The 17,528-nt window shown below is 41.3% G+C and overlaps 2 protein-coding genes across 2 annotated transcripts; both read left to right on the top strand.

Moving 5' to 3' along the window:
• Positions 1 to 1,443: 1,443 nt before the first annotated feature.
• Positions 1,444 to 11,963, top strand: LOC125988187 (sodium-coupled neutral amino acid transporter 3). The gene is made up of 16 exons (XM_049753069.2): positions 1,444 to 1,712; positions 4,782 to 4,863; positions 6,196 to 6,280; positions 6,369 to 6,484; positions 7,438 to 7,511; positions 8,039 to 8,131; positions 8,209 to 8,290; positions 8,370 to 8,452; positions 8,568 to 8,626; positions 8,704 to 8,841; positions 8,956 to 9,035; positions 9,347 to 9,447; positions 9,574 to 9,698; positions 10,011 to 10,155; positions 10,230 to 10,333; positions 10,402 to 11,963. Exons 2-16 carry the CDS (start codon positions 4,823 to 4,825, stop codon positions 10,504 to 10,506), a joined length of 1,431 nt encoding a protein of 476 aa, XP_049609026.1. The 5' UTR covers positions 1,444 to 1,712; positions 4,782 to 4,822; the 3' UTR covers positions 10,507 to 11,963.
• A 115-nt stretch (positions 11,964 to 12,078) lies between these two features.
• wasb (WASP actin nucleation promoting factor b) lies at positions 12,079 to 17,524 on the top strand. Its single transcript, XM_049753068.1, has 10 exons — positions 12,079 to 12,301; positions 13,450 to 13,590; positions 15,294 to 15,383; positions 15,518 to 15,614; positions 15,767 to 15,802; positions 15,887 to 16,070; positions 16,238 to 16,413; positions 16,518 to 17,044; positions 17,174 to 17,285; positions 17,357 to 17,524. The coding sequence occupies exons 1-10, from the start codon at positions 12,200 to 12,202 to the stop codon at positions 17,416 to 17,418; spliced, it is 1,527 nt and encodes a 508-aa protein (XP_049609025.1). The 5' UTR covers positions 12,079 to 12,199; the 3' UTR covers positions 17,419 to 17,524.
• Positions 17,525 to 17,528: the final 4 nt, after the last annotated feature.

The following is a 17,528-nucleotide window of genomic DNA, read 5'->3' as shown; positions in this document are numbered from 1 at the left end:
AACATTATGCTGCTTGAAAAGATGGTAAGAGTTTGATTCATGGAGGCAATTTAAGCGTAATTATATGAATTATTTGAATATTGTGGAAGAGCAAGTTCCACTGAAGGATTGGTGGCACGCTAAGATAAAGAAAATGGGCGGTTCCTGGGTGTGCAAACAGAACTCCCATGTAAAACCTTATCAGTCAACTGAAGTCTCACCGCCAAGACGTCAAATGAATAGTTGTCATGGTTCTCATGTCTGGATGATTTTTCCTAATGTACTGGGGGCCTTGGAAAAACGCCACAGGACATGAATGTCACAGAGTACATACACAAACATGAGTAGCTTGTTTCAATTTACTTGGAAATGTTGTGTGCATGCCGTGACTTGCTCTGTAAGTTGAATGTCGACAGTTGGAGGCCCAGTTTTGAAGTACCCATATATAGTCAATTATAAACAATCGAAAATTTGGCACACCACGGAGAATTCGGATAATAATAATAAAAAAATGCCAAGTATTTTTAAAAACGGGCTTCAAAATGATGAAAAATCAAGCTGTTTTCTTTACGGAATGCTCCAAAACTACACCCAGCTCAACTCTCAATAAATTCCATATGATTGAAATTGAGAATTTGTTGTAGACCTTTTCTACACTGTATCAATGAGGTGCCCTGAAGTGGTCACCCACTGGCTGTCACGTCTGACTTTTCAAAAAATGTCTGCCCTTCTCACGTTTCCACCACTATATGTAATGTGCATTGACTGAGGTGCTGTGAAGTGGCCACGCCTGCCCAAAGCCTCAGACCGCATAGTGGCTGTCAAGTTAGACTTAGAAAGACAAAAAATCCGCCTCCTCCTGCCTTACTCTCCCTGATTTGTGCAGACAACCAGACGCTCTAACCTGGACACACTTAGTGCAACGCCCTGGTTAAATCTCTAAATTCACCTTTCAGAGCTTTTTATTATTCTGCTTGTCACTATTGCTGGCATAGATAAACGGACAAAAATACATTATTTGTATTAAACGAATAATTCTGGGGACCAATGAAATGGAATAGCTTCACCCGATGATCTCTGACTTCCCCCTAAACAATGGTTTACAATCACTGGGTCTATAAATTCTACCATCCCTCCTTCCGTGTCTTGCCAGGGACTTACATGATAACTCGCACACTGTTTCCACTCGTAAGCGCAATCACATGCTGGTAGCCTTAAGAAAGCACTTATCTACCTTATCTACTTAACCAATATAGCATCACTTCCAGCCTCCGTGAGGATCCACACATGCTGCGACAAAGCCCACCTCAGGTGACACCCGCTTTGCCACTTTCGGCTTGCATAAGCACTAATGGTTTAGGAATGTGTCTCCACCAACTCTTGACTGACTTGTTGCAACCGACTGTCTGCAAACTTCAGCCAATTGCTTTTTTGCATTTCAGACTCTTGTGGCTGCTTCCCAGTGAAAGCACCGGCTTGGATCTCACACTACCTGTGGTTGAGCAAAGGGTTAACTCTGGGTGTTCCCCTTCCCCCTCGTTTCCTCCCCAGCCGATAATCTCTACTTTCTCCTCCCACCACTACTGAGGAGCTCTGGAGGGAGTAAAGCAGTTGTAATTATACCAACCAAAACTGTGAGAACAGAGAGAAGGAGCATACTGATTCTTTTTAGCGCACTACCAGGACATTATTTTTGTGTGGAAAGAAGGAAAGCCGTGCTGTTTGACACCCAGGTGAGTGGCTTCCTGCGAGAGAAGTGTGTGTTGTACATTTTAAAGAAAGGAGTGGAGGCAGTAACTGTCAATAGTGAGCCGCTCTTGCATCAGACAGCACCATGTGGTACTATAAGCGATGCTGGACGCAGAAAGATTGATTTCACTCTTCCAATTGTTCATATGTAGACAATTTGATGCATCATTGAATTGGAAAATTTTAAATAATGTGACTTCATTATACATTAACTTATTAAGCCTTTTGAAATTAGATATTTTCCACTTTTTAACCTTGTTAATCTTATCTCTGAGGTGAATTTGACGCTATTCGACGACGTAACATCTTCTAATGCCTTACGTCCATTTTTTGGGGGTGTTATGTTACACAACTTTTCCTAAATTAATAAGGACAGTTGGGTAAAATTGCCAATGTTTTTAATGTCCTTGTTCACATGAGTGTTGTTACCTTAGACACTTTTGGTCTGTGTTTTTGAGGCCCAAATTGAGGTCAGTATAACAATCTAATTATTAGATTTTTTTTATTAGTTCACCAACTCTATCATAACTGTAGTCGTGTGAGAAATACTGATCATCCGCATGTCACCTGACCAATTCTCAATCTTGCCGCTTGCTCTCTTTCTGCTGAAAATTACTTCTGAGAAAGGAGCTGCTGTCACGTTTATTTGACCATAGAAGGAACACATGCATCTGATGATAAGGCATCCTCCTCAGATCAAAATGATAGCCGCATTGTTGAACCCCTCCACACAAACACACACACAGACACACACACACACACACACACTTCGGTTTGTCTCTTGACCAAGAGTTAGCCTTTCCAAAAATTGTGATTATATGTCATCCAACTTGAACTGCAGGGTAGATTGATGCCATCAAAACGGCTCCAGATATGCGTTCAGCTTTGTCCAAAACTTAAACTCAGCATTTGAGCTCTTCATAACACCACCAATTGACAAAACATTGACTGGAGAAGACATATGAAAAGTAACTTGTGATAGAATAAATCTGCAAATTAGCAACCATGTATATTTTCCTCACGCTTTATGTGTAATCCCAATACAATATGCACATGAGCTGCATGTATTATTTTTGTCCTCTTGGGTTTGACATTCCCACGTTGTACAGGTGTAGTGTATCTGTGACTGTGATTGAATGCGTGTAACTTTTAAAGGCGGGACCCTACTAGTTCAAGTCAGTCCAAATTCAAATAAGTCCTTTGCAGTCCTGGAAGCTCCGCCTCCGTGGACCGCATAAACCGCGGCGAATATAGACAGACAGACTATCCCTGCACAAATGAATTGCCCATGCAACAAATTTGAACAAATATACATTTGTAAGATACCGCCGGCTAAATGGCATGTTTACAAATGTCGATACATTAACCAGAAACCTAATTCATATCAACTCTATATTTGACACCTACTGGCAGTGTGTTTACATCTCCCGAATTCCGAAATACGTATATATTTTGAAAAGTAATAATAAGAAACAAGCCTGTCGCAATAGAAACAAAAGCCAGTTTTAAGGCTGCATTCGTGGGTCACGTGACATGCTGTCTGGAAATGACGTCATGTAGTCTAAAAAAACAGCTAAAGATAATAGATGTTTGTAAATTAAAATGTACCAGGAACTTAGAAACCTAACATGGAAAAAGAAGTTTAGATTTTCCAAGATTCCGCTTAGCCGAAGCCTGGATACATTTCACTCATCAGTGCTTTCTCAAAAATTGTGTAATAGCACTTGTCAAACAAAGAGCTGTAACATAACTGAACAGCTAAAATACCAGCATTCAACAAGAAGCCTTTCAGTTCTCTGGCCCGCTTCAAGGCTCCTTCTACGTCAGCAGTCCTCCTGTATGACCAGTGTGGGACTGGAGGAGAAAAAAGTCTGTGGAATGTCACACAGTGTTGTTGTATCAGTGCTTCTTTTGGGGTCACATGCGAGAATCCCAAGGGTGTGTGGGTGACCTGTGGGAAAGGGGTAGTATCTCATGACCCGGTGGCACGAGCGCAAAGCAGAACTACTCTCTTCGGTCCTCGCACCACGTTTTTCCTTTGACCCCGTGTCACTTCGTTGGCAGCGTGTTTGTCTCGAGACTGCTCAATTCAAGTCACATTGTTTTGGGTGTTTCTCGTGTGCATTAGATGCCATTTGTTTAACTCTGTCCGTATTGATTTGCTGAGAAAAAGTCGGCACGCCTCTGTTCAAATGGCAAGTTTTCTTGAGATAAAAAGGGAGACCAAGCTAAATAATTTCGAAACATTTCACTACACCTATATTCAAATGCCAGGTTCTCTTTATATAAAAAGTCAGACCAAGCTAAATCATTTCTGTACTTTTTACTTGGATAACTCAAGTGAGAAAAGAGAGAGAAAGCAAAAGTAAAAATAACTGAAGTAGTTTCGTTTCACGAGTGTGCACACCTCATAAGAGGACATGTGGCTGTGTTCACATTTAACCGATCACATTCAAACTCATTTGGGTGTCAGCACACACTTACTGCCAAAATGCCCCTAAATAAGCCCAAATTAGTCTTTTCTGGACATTTTTTTCTTCTTTCTAGTAGAGACCTACAGGAGGCAGCATTGTGCATTTTGGGCTGTATTTCTTTAGCTGGTAATTAATTAAACAGGGCGGAAGGAGTTATAAACAGTTTGAGATTGTGTAAGCACAAAACCTTTATGCTTCTGCTAGAAAACAAACAACTAAATACGGGGGAAAGCCTACTGCATCTCCTGGATGTGCTTTGGGAAACACAGAGCTGTTGTACTGACAAAAGTGTCAACTCCACAAAATCACCTCCATATCCTTCAGGGTATTCACATTTTACAGCTCTGAGTAAACCTGTGCTGGATTTTCTGCAGATATGTTTGGAACGTGTTTAAATAAAATATATCTCCAGGCTATTTAGAAAAGGCAGCATTTTAAGCTTAACCTAATATTTTTCTCACTAATTATACAAATCATGAGGTATGTTGAAGTGAAATGCGTGCTTCGTTACAGCTTTTAAGAGTATAAGGGCTACGGGTTGACAGGAAGCGTTCTAAATTAAATGTCTTCCAATTACAGCTTGAAGAGGATTGAATCAGTCACCTTTACACTGTATCAGAATGGAGCTTCAGAAAATGAACGGACACGGTCGAGAAGACAGGTGAGATTTAGAAATAAATGATACTACAATTTTTATTGTCAAAAAACCCTGAGCTTTTAAAGCATTAAATAAGATCAAACCACAATATTTACTTGCTACTAAGGGGAAGAAAAACATTTGCGGACACGGGTGGGCAAGGCCTCGACCAAATGTGACCACACCAGTCTAGATAATGAAGCCTTTCTGGCATTTCTGGTCACATGATGTGTGCATGCTGGACGGTCCTATTTCTAAAAGACTATTTATATCCTAAAAAGCCGCTATGATTGGTTATCTGAATAATCATACTGACATTTTATATACTGTAGACAAATACATATAGTTATATAGGCTAGACACAAATGCGCAAAATACAGGAAGTCATAGTGAAGTCAACCAACTCTTCATTTTGTTTGTACCCCGGTGTTTCCCAACCGTACCTGGGGCAAGGCAAATTTTTTTGTCATGGCAAAATTTGTAGATAATAACTGGGGAAAAAAAGTGAAAAAAGCCAACAAGCGAAGTTATCCAGCTAAATTAACCATTAAAATTATCTTGTTCAGCTTGTTTTGCAGTTCAGGTGTTCCAACTCCGCAAAATAAAAGCAATATTAGCTAGCTAATTAGCTATCTCCACTCGACACCTTTGGTAATATTAGCAAAGTGAACTTGCCGGTTAAGTTGACTTACAAATCTGAACAACCCGCCCAATACTTCTTTTTCTACAATTGCACAACCGAAAGTTCAACAATCTGATCCATTCAGATAATTAAATTTTTACAGTATAGTCAAGATTATTGTGGTGCGACTGTGTCGCACAAGGACAACAGAGATTATTTTGACCTATGTCGAATTATCTAGCCGTTGAGTATAACACATTCAATACATTTTAACTTCCAAAAACATATGTGAATCATAACATTGTTGTTATTGCAGCAATAGTTCCATATTTTATCATTCCTTAACAGAACAGAAATGAGTCCAACATATTGAGACCAATTACATCTAAAATTAAAATCTACATATGTGTTTAATAATCCAATAATACAGTGCGACACCACAAGCGTGAAAAATTAAGTTGTAATTTTTATAATAATTTTAATACGCTTAATAACATTTTTAAAAAATGGTTGAAAAATAATAAAATGGAGAAGAGAGATCGAATCAAGGCAACCGGATGCTACTGCTTTGTACGCATTAGATTAGCATGACCCGGATGACTGATTACTCAAGACATAGAGAGGAAGTTGCAAACAAAGCAAAAGGTCAAACAAGCCCATTGATAACGGTCGTAAAAGCTTTTGGGTCTGCTTACAACCTGTAGTTTTTAACATGTGCTTTATTTGCATTGTAGCTTTGATGGGCTGGATGCCATGGCTGAACATGAGGAATTTCTCCCACATAAAGCCAGTGTTAAAAAAGAAACACACTTCACAGATGTGAGTTTTTTTTTTTTTTTTTACTCCCACTTGTTTATCCTGTTCATCTAACAAGTTGCCCATTCACTCATCTTTTTTCCTGGTGCAGTTTGAAGGGAAGACGTCATTCGGAATGTCCATTTTCAACCTCAGTAACGCCATAATGGGCAGCGGAATTCTGGGATTGGCCTTTGCCATGTCCAACACTGGAATCCTCCTTTTTATGTGAGTAAATGAGCAATTTGATCTCTCCTGATTATTTGTTACTCTGCACATTGGCCATTAGTAAGCAATTAATCAAAATTTAATTGTAATTTGTATGTGATGGGTCCATGTTCACATTAGCAATGACACGAAGCTTTGAGCGTGCTCACATGAGCAATTTTACTGAACAATGAGCTATAATCGACACACACGCACATACGCACACCGCTTTCCTAAACCAGATTTAAGTAGTTAAATATAGCCTGCAGTGATCAAATCCAAGACAGGCTTGCGTGGAGCAGTCGTGTTCTATCCCTGTGTCGAGGAGGGAGGGAGGGAAGGAAGGAAGGGGACTTATCTAGTAGGGATGCACAGGACGCTTGATGTTAAGTACTATTTTTTCTTTTCTTTTTCCTATTTAAGTGTCAAGATTTTAACTACCATAACACATTTTCACACGTGTTTAAGAGATGTTGTTACAGTTCGTTGAACGTAAGAATGTAAGGCATCATGCTTTGGGGCTGTTTTCCTGCAGCTGGTTCTGGAGCCTCAGTCAAGGTGAAGGGGCTTGGGAGCACAAAATGTTTCTGCTAAAAAAAAATTAAACAAACAAAAAACCACCAGGAAAATCTTAGGATAACATCTGAACTTGATTTGAGCTTAATTATAGGCTTTTTAGATGGTGGTAAGTATATGCTGACCCCCATTTAGCATGATCTTGAGTGTAATTGGTTAATTCTGAAAACTGAAACCTTCCCCAGTTCCAAGAGGATGTTCACATTTAGGTAACCACTCAGATTTAGGTAACCCTCTCTGATTTTTTTTCAATTGAGTGGTACAATATATATAGGTCACATTAACAATGGGAATAATTTTGAAATTATTTATCTTAGTCTATGTTATGAATAGGTTTGGTCTGACCTGAATATTGCATGGAATGTTAACAAAAACTAAACTATTTGCTTTTTTTTCAGAATTCTGTTGGTGTTTATTGCTATTCTGTCTGCGTATTCAATCCACTTACTGCTGAGAAGTGCTGGAGTTGTTGGTAAGAAGAGTTATGATCATATCAATTGTACAACACTATGCTTGACTGTAGGGGGCAGAATTTAAGAATTAATCAGGACCGTGTGATTTGCGAGCATTGCACTGGTCATCATGGATAAAACTGAATCCCACTCCAATTACAATTTATTTACTTTCTACACTGAGTGACAAGGCAGGCAAAGAGAAAAAAACCTCTAATTTCTCACTTCCTCATTTTCCAATATTTACACGTCACTAAAAAAAATATTCACGTCTGAATTATACTACCCTCTAGCGGTCAAAGCGCACACAGCAGAAAGAGCACAACGTTAACGGGCATTAAAACATCAATCGTGTTGCACAGACTGTTTACATTTTGTTTGATTATATGATGAATGTGTGTTTTTATTATTATTAATGCGCAATACTGTTGATTTTGGGGGGATTTTTTAAATATGTTGCAAATGTTTTGGGGGTTGGTGTCTCTCTGTATGTCACCCTTGGAAGAAAAGTATTGTGGCTGCATTGCTAAGGTTTGGATCTTTTTAGGAATCCGAGCATATGAGCAGCTTGGGAACAGAGCTTTTGGCCCACCGGGAAAAATTCTGGCAGGGAGCGTCATCACAGTACACAACATCGGAGGTAAAATGTGATCATTTGTAGTCGTTTGCTATGAAAAGTGAAGCTTGTACTGACAATATTTTTGTTATTTTTCTTAGCAATGTCCAGCTATCTCTTCATTGTCAAGTCAGAGCTCCCGTTGGTTATTCAGGCTTTCCTTGGCAAACATGAAAACACAGGGTGAGTATCAAATATTGCTACTTGACTTCAATGACAGCTTTATAATTTAGTGCACTGATTTTTGTTTGTATGGTCTCAGAGAGTGGTTCTTGAATGGAAACTACTTGATCATCATTGTTAGCGCTGCCATCATCCTTCCTCTTGCACTCATGAAACAACTTGGTATGATTCTACATCCTGTCATCTCATTTCCACCCCCCGCCTTGTTAACTTTCTCACCCCTGCAATTGTGGTCAACACTTGTAGATTCTATCTTCATCATGTTGTTCCACTTTAGGTTATCTGGGATATACGAGTGGCTTCTCTCTTTCTTGCATGGTGTTTTTCCTCATTTCGGTAAGTCTATTGAAAAACAATTGACTTTGCAACCCAAATGTAACACATTTGACCTACTATATTTGATTCCCCTCCAGGTGATCTATAAGAAATTCAACATCCCTTGTCCGCTGGAGGATAGTCTGCACAATACAAGCCTTATTCCTGACAATTTCACAATTACAGAAGTTGCGGAAGACTTTTGTGATGCCAAGCCTTTCACCATCAACTCACAGGTGAGACCACCTTACGTTTGTCATCTCTCTCTTCTTCAGTTGTCACTGCAAGTTTTTGTTTTCCGGTCAGATGATCAGACTAGGTCACTAATCTTTGGCATGATTGGCTTTTAGACAGCATACACCATCCCAATTTTGGCTTTTGCATTTGTCTGCCACCCCGAAGTGCTGCCCATCTACACAGAGCTACGAGAGTAAGTAACGCTTTATATAGTGGAACCCTAGTTTTCGTTTGCTCCGGTTTTGTTTTATTCCACTTTTTGTTCCTCCATTCGGTTTTTAAACTTAATTTTCTTGTGAGACATGGCTGGAATCAGCTGGTCTTGATTTTTTTTTTTTTTTTTTTGACAATTGCCAATAATTTTGAGTGTGATAGTGACACCTACATGACTTAAGTTGAACAGCAACATCACGTTTCTCACATCACTAATTATCTATTGGCCCAAATAAAATGACCAAAATTAATGGTGGAAAACAAAATTGACTGTTGTTGTCTTGTCTCTAGTGCCACCAAGAAGCGTATGCAGAATGTTGCCAACATTTCCATCTTGGCCATGTTCATCATGTATCTCCTGACGGCACTTTTTGGGTACCTCACCTTCTACGGTAAGACTCAAAGATTGCACAAGTTTAAATGAATTGTTGTTCTCTTTCAAACTGCATACACATTTTGCATTGTGATGAAGGAGGGGCAAAATTGAGCAGGGTGTCAAAACTCGTTTCTCTCTTTAGGTGCTGTGGAGTCTGAACTGTTGCACACTTACATCCGTGTGGACCCCCTGGACGTGCTGATGCTTTGCGTGCGCCTGGCCGTGCTCGTGGCTGTCACACTGACTGTGCCTGTGGTTCTCTTCCCAGTGAGAGTTGCATCATATTTTTTTTATTCAAACTATTAATCAGTCAAATATCTTTGAAAAGCGGATCAACAATGTAGGACAAAATAATCATTGCGGTCTGTGGGGCTTGTCCAACATAGCCAGCTTCCAATTCGAGGCAAAAAAGAGCGGACATAGGCATTTTAGCAATAGTTTTAGCAAAAGGTTGGCTAACTGAATGTTAGGCTTTGCACTGATGGCCGTTGCTAGGTTGAACGCAAAGTGACTCGTTCTTCCCAGTGAAGTGTGTGCGACCCGCGTCTCATGATTGTCTTTCCTTTCTTCCCACCGTAGATCCGCAGGGCCATACTTCAGATCTTGTGCCCCGACAAGCCTTTCCACTGGGGCAGACACATTGGCATTGCGCTGTTCCTCCTCATTTTGGTCAACCTGCTCGTCATCTTCGTGCCCTCCATCCGTGACATTTTCGGACTCATCGGTACGTGTTTGCGCGCTATTATCGCCTCAGCTTCTGGCGGTCTCACCGAATGGCCTCTCCTAATTTCTTCACAGGAGCCACATCGGCCCCCAGCCTCATCTTCATCCTGCCTGGAATCTTCTACATACGAATCGTTCCTGCAGAGCAAGAACCTTTTCTGTCCAGACCCAAAATTCAGGTAGCACTCATCAGCGTTGTACACAATGTTGTATTGCCCTTTTCATGCAGCACGGTTTTCTCCTGCAGGCTGCATGCTTTGCCGCATTGGGATTCGTCTTCATGATTGTGAGTTTGTCATTTATCTGCGTCGACTGGGCGAGCGGTGAGAATCGAAGCGGCGGCGGACACTAGTTGCTCGCCAAGGGCCCAGCAATAACAATGTGAACTGAAGCCCCCCTCCCTATATATTGTTCGCCAGCGGCCACTCAGTACATGCTGGCCTTGACAGCAGAAACTGATAAAAAAAGAATGTGACAACCAAAAGACTCTCCAAGAGAGAGACGAGAGAGAACATGGACATGTTTTGTGACTGGATTTGCTACAACCGGGATATATTCCTTTTTTAATGTTGAGTTAAGAAAAAATAGCAACAGCGTGACTCACATGTGAATCCCATCGAGGGTATGGATTCAAAAGTTCTGGGAAAATAAACAAGTCACTGCCAAAGTTCTCTTAAAATATTTCCCATCTTATATTTGCAGTACACAGTGGTGCCTTGAGATACAAATGACCTGACTTATGTGTCATGGCAGTTTTATGCCACTCACACTTCAAGTTTACTGTCAAACAACTGCTAGCATAATGCTAACATACAATGTAAAACACCATTGACATGCTGACTAATAGCACCTGTTGAGCTATGCTAGCTATGTTTATAGACAAGATAGCAATAGTTCCAGGCATACATTCTTTATCCTCTACAAAAAGTGACTAACATCACTGCATCAAATTGAGTCACTTAGATGACATGAACTTCTTTGTTTGTGTCTTATGTCTATTTACTCCGGGTGGCCAAGGTAGGCACACGCAGAGTGGTCACAGAATGAATTAAACTCAAATGAATCTCAAGGCACCACTGTAAAATCAGCAACACAGCAAATTGTTTCCCTGTCATCAAAATTAATTCAACATTTCATTTGGCACACACGTCGTTTCATTTTAGTTTGGTTCCTCAATGAAGTTTTGCGTAGTTTTCCTTTCACATAAAATAAGTAATAATAGAGGGTAGTGTCACGCTGAATTTTTTACACAAATGCACGATTTGTTGAATTCAACAGTAAGTTATTTGAAATTTTAGTGCCCTACTATGACAGTTCGTGGAGGTGAGGATGTTGTGTAGAAACGAAAAAAAAATGATGTGTGGGCTTTTGCTGCTAGAAACGAAGCTCAATTTTATCTGTTGTTACAAACCAAAGAATAAATGCAGTTACTGTATCATGTTGAACCAAAGCGCAGGGGTGTCAAACTATTTGGAATAAGCTCAAGTGGGCCGGATGTTTTTTTTGTGCTTACCCCATTGTTTTGGTAATATTATAAGATAAGATATAAGATAATAATAATATGGGTTATCTTAAATCCCTTATGAAAAATGAGTGCAGTTTCTGGTCTGCAGGCCACAAGTTTGACACCACTGCCACAGTGTAACACTTAACTGTAAATCATTCATCATGTCAATCAATGGTATGTGAATATTAAATTAAACCTTTTCATGTTTGTAAATGTTAACTAAAAGCAATGTTGAATTTGTTTTTCTTGTACAGTTTTAATTTAATTTGAACTGTCTGTCAATAAAGTACATCTTATTTGTATCACTTCTAAGCTCTGCGACTAGAACGCGTGAAGTCAAGCAAATGGAAGTAGCGTATTTTCAAGAAAACAAGTGGGGGGTTGGAGAAGTACGTCTGTGCATTTCCTGCTATGAGTTGAAGTAACAGAGAAGAGCCTCAACTTCCTCCATTGCGGTAGCGTGTCAACCCTGTGCTGAGAAAACGCCGTTGCAAACCAGCGAGCGTTCATTCGTTCGTTCGCACGCCTCAACCACGCCATGAGCCGAGCGTCCAAAGCCAAGACGGAGAATGCGAGGAGCTCCCTGCTCAGCCCCCAAGAGAGTCAGGCCCTGGACAATTTGCTTGGCAGAAGATGTGCTGTAAGTTACCACTTCAATCTATGTAGCCGTATATCTGTGTTCAAATTATAGCTCATTTTTCAAGTTGAAATTTGAAAAAATTCAATATTTTCATCCACTAAGATCTCTCTCATCTGACTTGACGAGCCAACGAAAAATAAATTCATTATTTTGCCAGGTGTGCACTTGTAATATTCGGGGGAAAATACATATTGGATTTCTAACCACAACCTAAAACCCAAACACAGCAACCCTTCTTTGAACTCCTATCCTTGGTTCGAGAACATATAGTTTGAAAATGTAATACTGCCTTGAAACCTCTCCTTGACTTCAGACTTAAATCCCTACAATGAAGCCATAACCCTTGCTTGAAACCCTAACTTGAAGACCTAACCCTTGACTCTGCATTCAAACTCTCCTTAACCTGGGCTTCACAACTCAAAACCATAATGTGAAATCCCCAGCCTGGCTTGAAAACCGCTCATCTGAAACCCTACCCTAACGCTAAACTCCACTTGAATGTCATACCCAGGTTTAACACCTTAACACAAGCTTAAAACTGTAACTATCTGTAACTTACTGTCTTCAAAACTTACTTTGAAATATTAGCCCCTGCTTGAACCCTAAATCTTTTTTAAAACCCCAACTTTTAAGTCCTAATTTGAAACCCTACCCCTCATTCAAAACCAAATTTGATCAAACCTTACCTCTGACTTGAAAACCTAACCCTGAAGTCGGAATTTGAAACCCTAAAGTGAAGCTCTAACCCTGCCTTGAAGCCTTCGTTTGAAGGCCTTGGTTTAAAACCCGTAATTGTAACCACATCCTTGAAAAAAACTAAATTAAAACCCTATCATTTGATTTTAAAATCTAACCCAGCGTCAAAATTGTCTTTTAAACTAATCCTGGCTTAAAAAACCTTAATTTAAAATCGCTATCCCTATTCCAAACCCTAAACCTCTCTTGAAACCCTAGCTCTTGTCTGAAACCCTCATCACTTCTTTCTGAACTAAATATAAAGACACAATGCATATTGCAAAAAAACTGCTTGCATGAAGTCATCGGAAAAGAGGAAATGGCGCCTGAAGCATTTCTTCCTCTGGTGTCAGAATTTGACGCGGCCTCTTTTGTTGATATATGTGTGTGTGTGTGTGTGCGTGTGTATACAGTCCATGGCCACTGCAGTGGCGCAGTTGTTCATGGCCCTCCCTCACCAGCCGTCCACATGGAGCCTGCAGCACACTGGAGTTGTCTGCCTCATTAAGGACAACCCCCAGCGCTCGTACTTCTTTCGCATGTACGATTTGAAGGTAACGGCGGCAATAAAGAATGTCGCACTGAAGCCGCACAAGCTGCCTCACACCACATTACCAGGAAATTTGATTACAGTAATCCTTCATTTCACATTGAATGTGTGTACCTGTCATGTTGCATGAAAGTCAACAAATGAGAGCTGGAAAGTTGTTAAATGGCTAAACCAGGGGTCGGGAACCTTTTTGGCTAAAAGCCATAAAAGCAAAATATTTGAAAATTTGTTTCAGTGAGATCCATACAATATGTTTTAATAGTAAATTCAAGTAAATGTCAGTATAATAAGCCTCTGAATTCATTTATTTTTTTTAAATAATGTTGTTATGCAGTAATCCCTCGTTTATCGAGATAATTGGTTCCAAAAACCACCCGCGATAAGTGAAATCCACGAAGTCCAGTCACCAACAAGAAGTACTGGGCAGGCTGACGAGTTAGTGGAAAGATGCTAATTCGCGATCATGCTAACACGCGAAAACGGACTTCTAACGAACATTTGGAGCAATACTACATTATCCTAAAGATTTGACACACGTTTCCTCAATTTAGAAGTTTTATTTTGACTTTTAAATGTTTTTTTTACTTTGGAAAAAAAAAATCCGCGAAGTAGTGAAGCCGCGATAAACGAAACGCGAAGTAGCGAGGAATCACTGTAATACTCACCATTAATGCGACTTCTGGTGCTGCATGGATTTGCTGATGTCTTTGTAGTCTGGTTGGTACTTGGTTGAGCTTCATGCAAGCGTTGAGACTTTCATCACGTGATCGTAGATTGTTCTTGATGTTTTTAAGATGTGAGAATGCTCACATGCATACGTAGATCCAAACATGGTCAATACACCAATACTCACGCTGCAGTGTGTGGTATGTGATAGGAAGCGCGTTCCAAATTTTGAGAATCAGCTGGTTTTGGGGTTGCAGTTTTTTCATGAGCGTTTTAGCATACTCGCCATCTGTGGATGCAATTTTGTCATTGCAAATTAGACACACCGCAGAACCTGCTCTCTCCACAAAGGCGAATTCTTCGGTCCATTCATTCTGAAATGTACGATACTCGTCATCTTTTTTTCTTTGCGTCACCTTCCTTGTCGAAAGGTTAGTTTTGAGCTAATGGCCGAGCAGACTGATTCAAAAGGGGGCGTTTACCTGTAGGCTATGATCAGTTGCTCCTCAGCTCCTGAGCTAATGACCAAGTCAAGTCAAGTCAAGTCAAGTTTATTTGTATAGCCCTAAATCACAAGCAGTCTCAAAGGGCTTCACATAGACAAAAATTGACAATTATTCTCAAAGCATCCCCTGATCTTAAGCTCCCAAAAGGGCAAGGAAAAACTAAGAAAAAAAAAAATTCCAGGGTAAAATGAGAAACCTTGAGAAGGGACCACAGATGGAAGGATCCCCCTTTCAGGATCACCAGGCTGCAATGGATGCAGAGAGGGCACAAATAATACATATTATGAAAATCAATGAAAAAGTGGATGTCCAAGTCAAAGCGAAGAGCTGCCGGAACAAACTAATTCTAAATGGGGCGTTTACATGTAGGCTATTATCCAATTAAAACAATGGACATTTGGTTTAGCCACTAAACCATTACCCACATTGCATGTTGTGTGACAGTGTCATTTGAGGTCAATCATTTTGAAATGTATCTATTATGTTTTATGCGCTCTATCCTACTGGCTTCTACATATTGCCTTACACCCCACAGGCTGGGAGGATGTTATGGGAGCAAGAACTCTACAACCAAATTGTCTACTCTGCTTCTCCACAGTTGTACTTTCACACCTTTGCTGCTGATGTAAGCAACTATTTCATTTAACATTCCACCAGTCTCTGTATGGTAATATAGTGCCTTCAAAATGTTTGCTGGATCATCCTCTGACTGCTTTTTGGGGAGCCTATTTGTCTCATGCTCCTCCACCTGACATGCAGGACTGTCAAGTTGGACTGAATTTTGCTGATCAGCAAGAAGCAGAAGCCTTCAGGGAAGCTGTAGTGGGAAAAATCAGCCAAAGAAATAATCGGCAAGGTACCACAGTACTCTGATTACTTGAAAAGGTCAAAGTGATTTTTGAAAGTTTACCCGAACGCTGAATACCTCAAACCTTTACACAATGTATATTATTGACGTTGTTTTTTGACAAAGTGTGACTTTACTCATTTTAATGTTTCCATTTCTAGAAAGAGGTTCCCTTCCTCCTGTCCCACCAGAAAAATGTAACTTCCTCACTTCTCTATATGGATTTTCCCTGATGGCACAAAATACATGACAAGTCTTTCTGTACTGTCCCGTAAAAACAGCTTCCGTTAGCCGTGGTTCCTTTCACAAAGCCTCTGTGGACATCCCGAGCCCTGATAACTCCCAACGTTACCACTTGATGCCCTCGGCTTCTTCATTGCGGAGTGGCAATTGGAATAAGAAGGACAAGAAAAACAAGAAAAAAGGCCTTTCTAAAGCAGACATCGGTGCGCCCAGTGGATTTAAGTAAGTCAGCTTTAGAATCCTTGGATTTGACATTTTGTCAAATATTTTTATATTGCAGTAAATGTACACCTCATGCATGCCTCACAACTTAATTTGTTATTTGTACAGAAAATGAAAGGATTAATAATTCTTTGATGATTCTTTCTCTCTTTCTTCCTTTCTTTTAGGCATGTTACCCATGTTGGATTTGACCCCAACAATCTGGACCCCGACCTGTGGAACCTCCTCTCCCAGGCAGGCATCGGAAAGGACGATTTGAGAGATGAGCAGACGTCCCAGCAGGTCTACAACATCATCGAGCGCTCGGGCGGCATGGAGGCTGTCAAAAGGGAGGCCAAAAGAGGTCAGAACACAACAATTACACTTAATTGCTTGAATACAAATACAGGTACGCCTGGTGAGACAAGTGACCGGCCTAACAAGTTTGTGTGTGTGTGTGTGTTGCAGCCGCTGGGCCTCCAGCACCTCCTCCGGGCAGGCTGGGGCCCCTTCCTCCTGTTCCCGTCTCGACCATTTCAGCCCCGACGCCGCCGCCTCCACGCGGGCGTTCCGGCCCCCTGCCTCCCATCCCGGCGCACTTGCAGCAAGCGCCGCAGGGAGCGTCCAACCGAGGCTGCCCACCGCCTCTGCCACCGACGCATGGCCCTCCGCCACCATCCTCCAAGTCCTCGCACGCAGGCTTCCCTCATAACGCGCTGCCCCCGGTGCCAACCGTGCAACATCAGCGCACTGCAGCTTTCACACCTCCAGCCGCCCCATCTCCGCCTAGCAGGGGAATTAGTGGAGATCCGGCGCCGCCTCCGCCACCTCCGCCACCTCCGCCTCTCCAGCTTTACTCGGACACTCACTCGTCTCCCCCTCCTCCTCTTCCCCCGTCGAGCAGCCTGCCTTCACCCGCCCTTTCATCTGTGGGGAGAGCAGACAGCAGAGGCGCTCTGCTGGATCAGATACGACTGGGGAAGAAGCTCAGAAATGTAACCACATTTTAGAAATGTGAAAGCCTAATTGGAAATCTTAACCCCACTTAGAAACTCTCATTTGAAACCCTGACCCTAGTTTGAAACTTAACTCTTGAAACATTGCTCTTGCATTACGTGCCACAGGTGAGCGAGTGTCCAGACGTGGGCGCGAACCTGCCGGCCGAGTCGGGTGAAGGTATCGTCGGCGCGCTCAAGATGGTTATGCAGAAGCGGAGTAAAGCCATCCACTCATCAGGTAAAAACATCTCTCGTCCCGGGTCGAAAGGAAAACAAAACCGACGGACGTGCGTTTGCAATGCCGTGCAGATGAAAGCGAAGAAGAGGGTGGAGGAGATGATGAGGATGACGACGACGAATGGGATGACTGAAGCCAAGTCAAGTCCACTTATCCATCTGTTGTTTACATGCAGTTGAGAGTTGCATACTTCTCAACTCAAAAGAGTTTCTCTACAATAAACTCCTTTGTCTCTTTGAGCGA

The sequence above is a fragment of the Syngnathus scovelli genome, chromosome 2, assembly GCF_024217435.2.
Source record: "Syngnathus scovelli strain Florida chromosome 2, RoL_Ssco_1.2, whole genome shotgun sequence".
NCBI classification, from domain to species: domain Eukaryota; kingdom Metazoa; phylum Chordata; class Actinopteri; order Syngnathiformes; family Syngnathidae; genus Syngnathus; species Syngnathus scovelli.
This window is presented reverse-complemented; position numbering and strand designations above follow the sequence as displayed.

Coding starts and splice junctions, on each gene's coding strand:
- LOC125988187 (XM_049753069.2), top strand. CDS start 4,823: ATGGAGCTTCAGAAAATGAACGGACACGGTCGAGAAGACAG. Junction 6,485..7,437: donor ACTGGAATCCTCCTTTTTAT/GTGAGTAAATGA, acceptor CTTTTTTTTCAG/AATTCTGTTGGTGTTTATTG. Junction 8,627..8,703: donor TGGTGTTTTTCCTCATTTCG/GTAAGTCTATTG, acceptor ATTCCCCTCCAG/GTGATCTATAAGAAATTCAA.
- wasb (XM_049753068.1), top strand. CDS start 12,200: ATGAGCCGAGCGTCCAAAGCCAAGACGGAGAATGCGAGGAGCTCCCTG. Junction 15,384..15,517: donor TTCACACCTTTGCTGCTGAT/GTAAGCAACTAT, acceptor CCTGACATGCAG/GACTGTCAAGTTGGACTGAA. Junction 16,414..16,517: donor CAAAAGGGAGGCCAAAAGAG/GTCAGAACACAA, acceptor TGTGTGTTGCAG/CCGCTGGGCCTCCAGCACCT.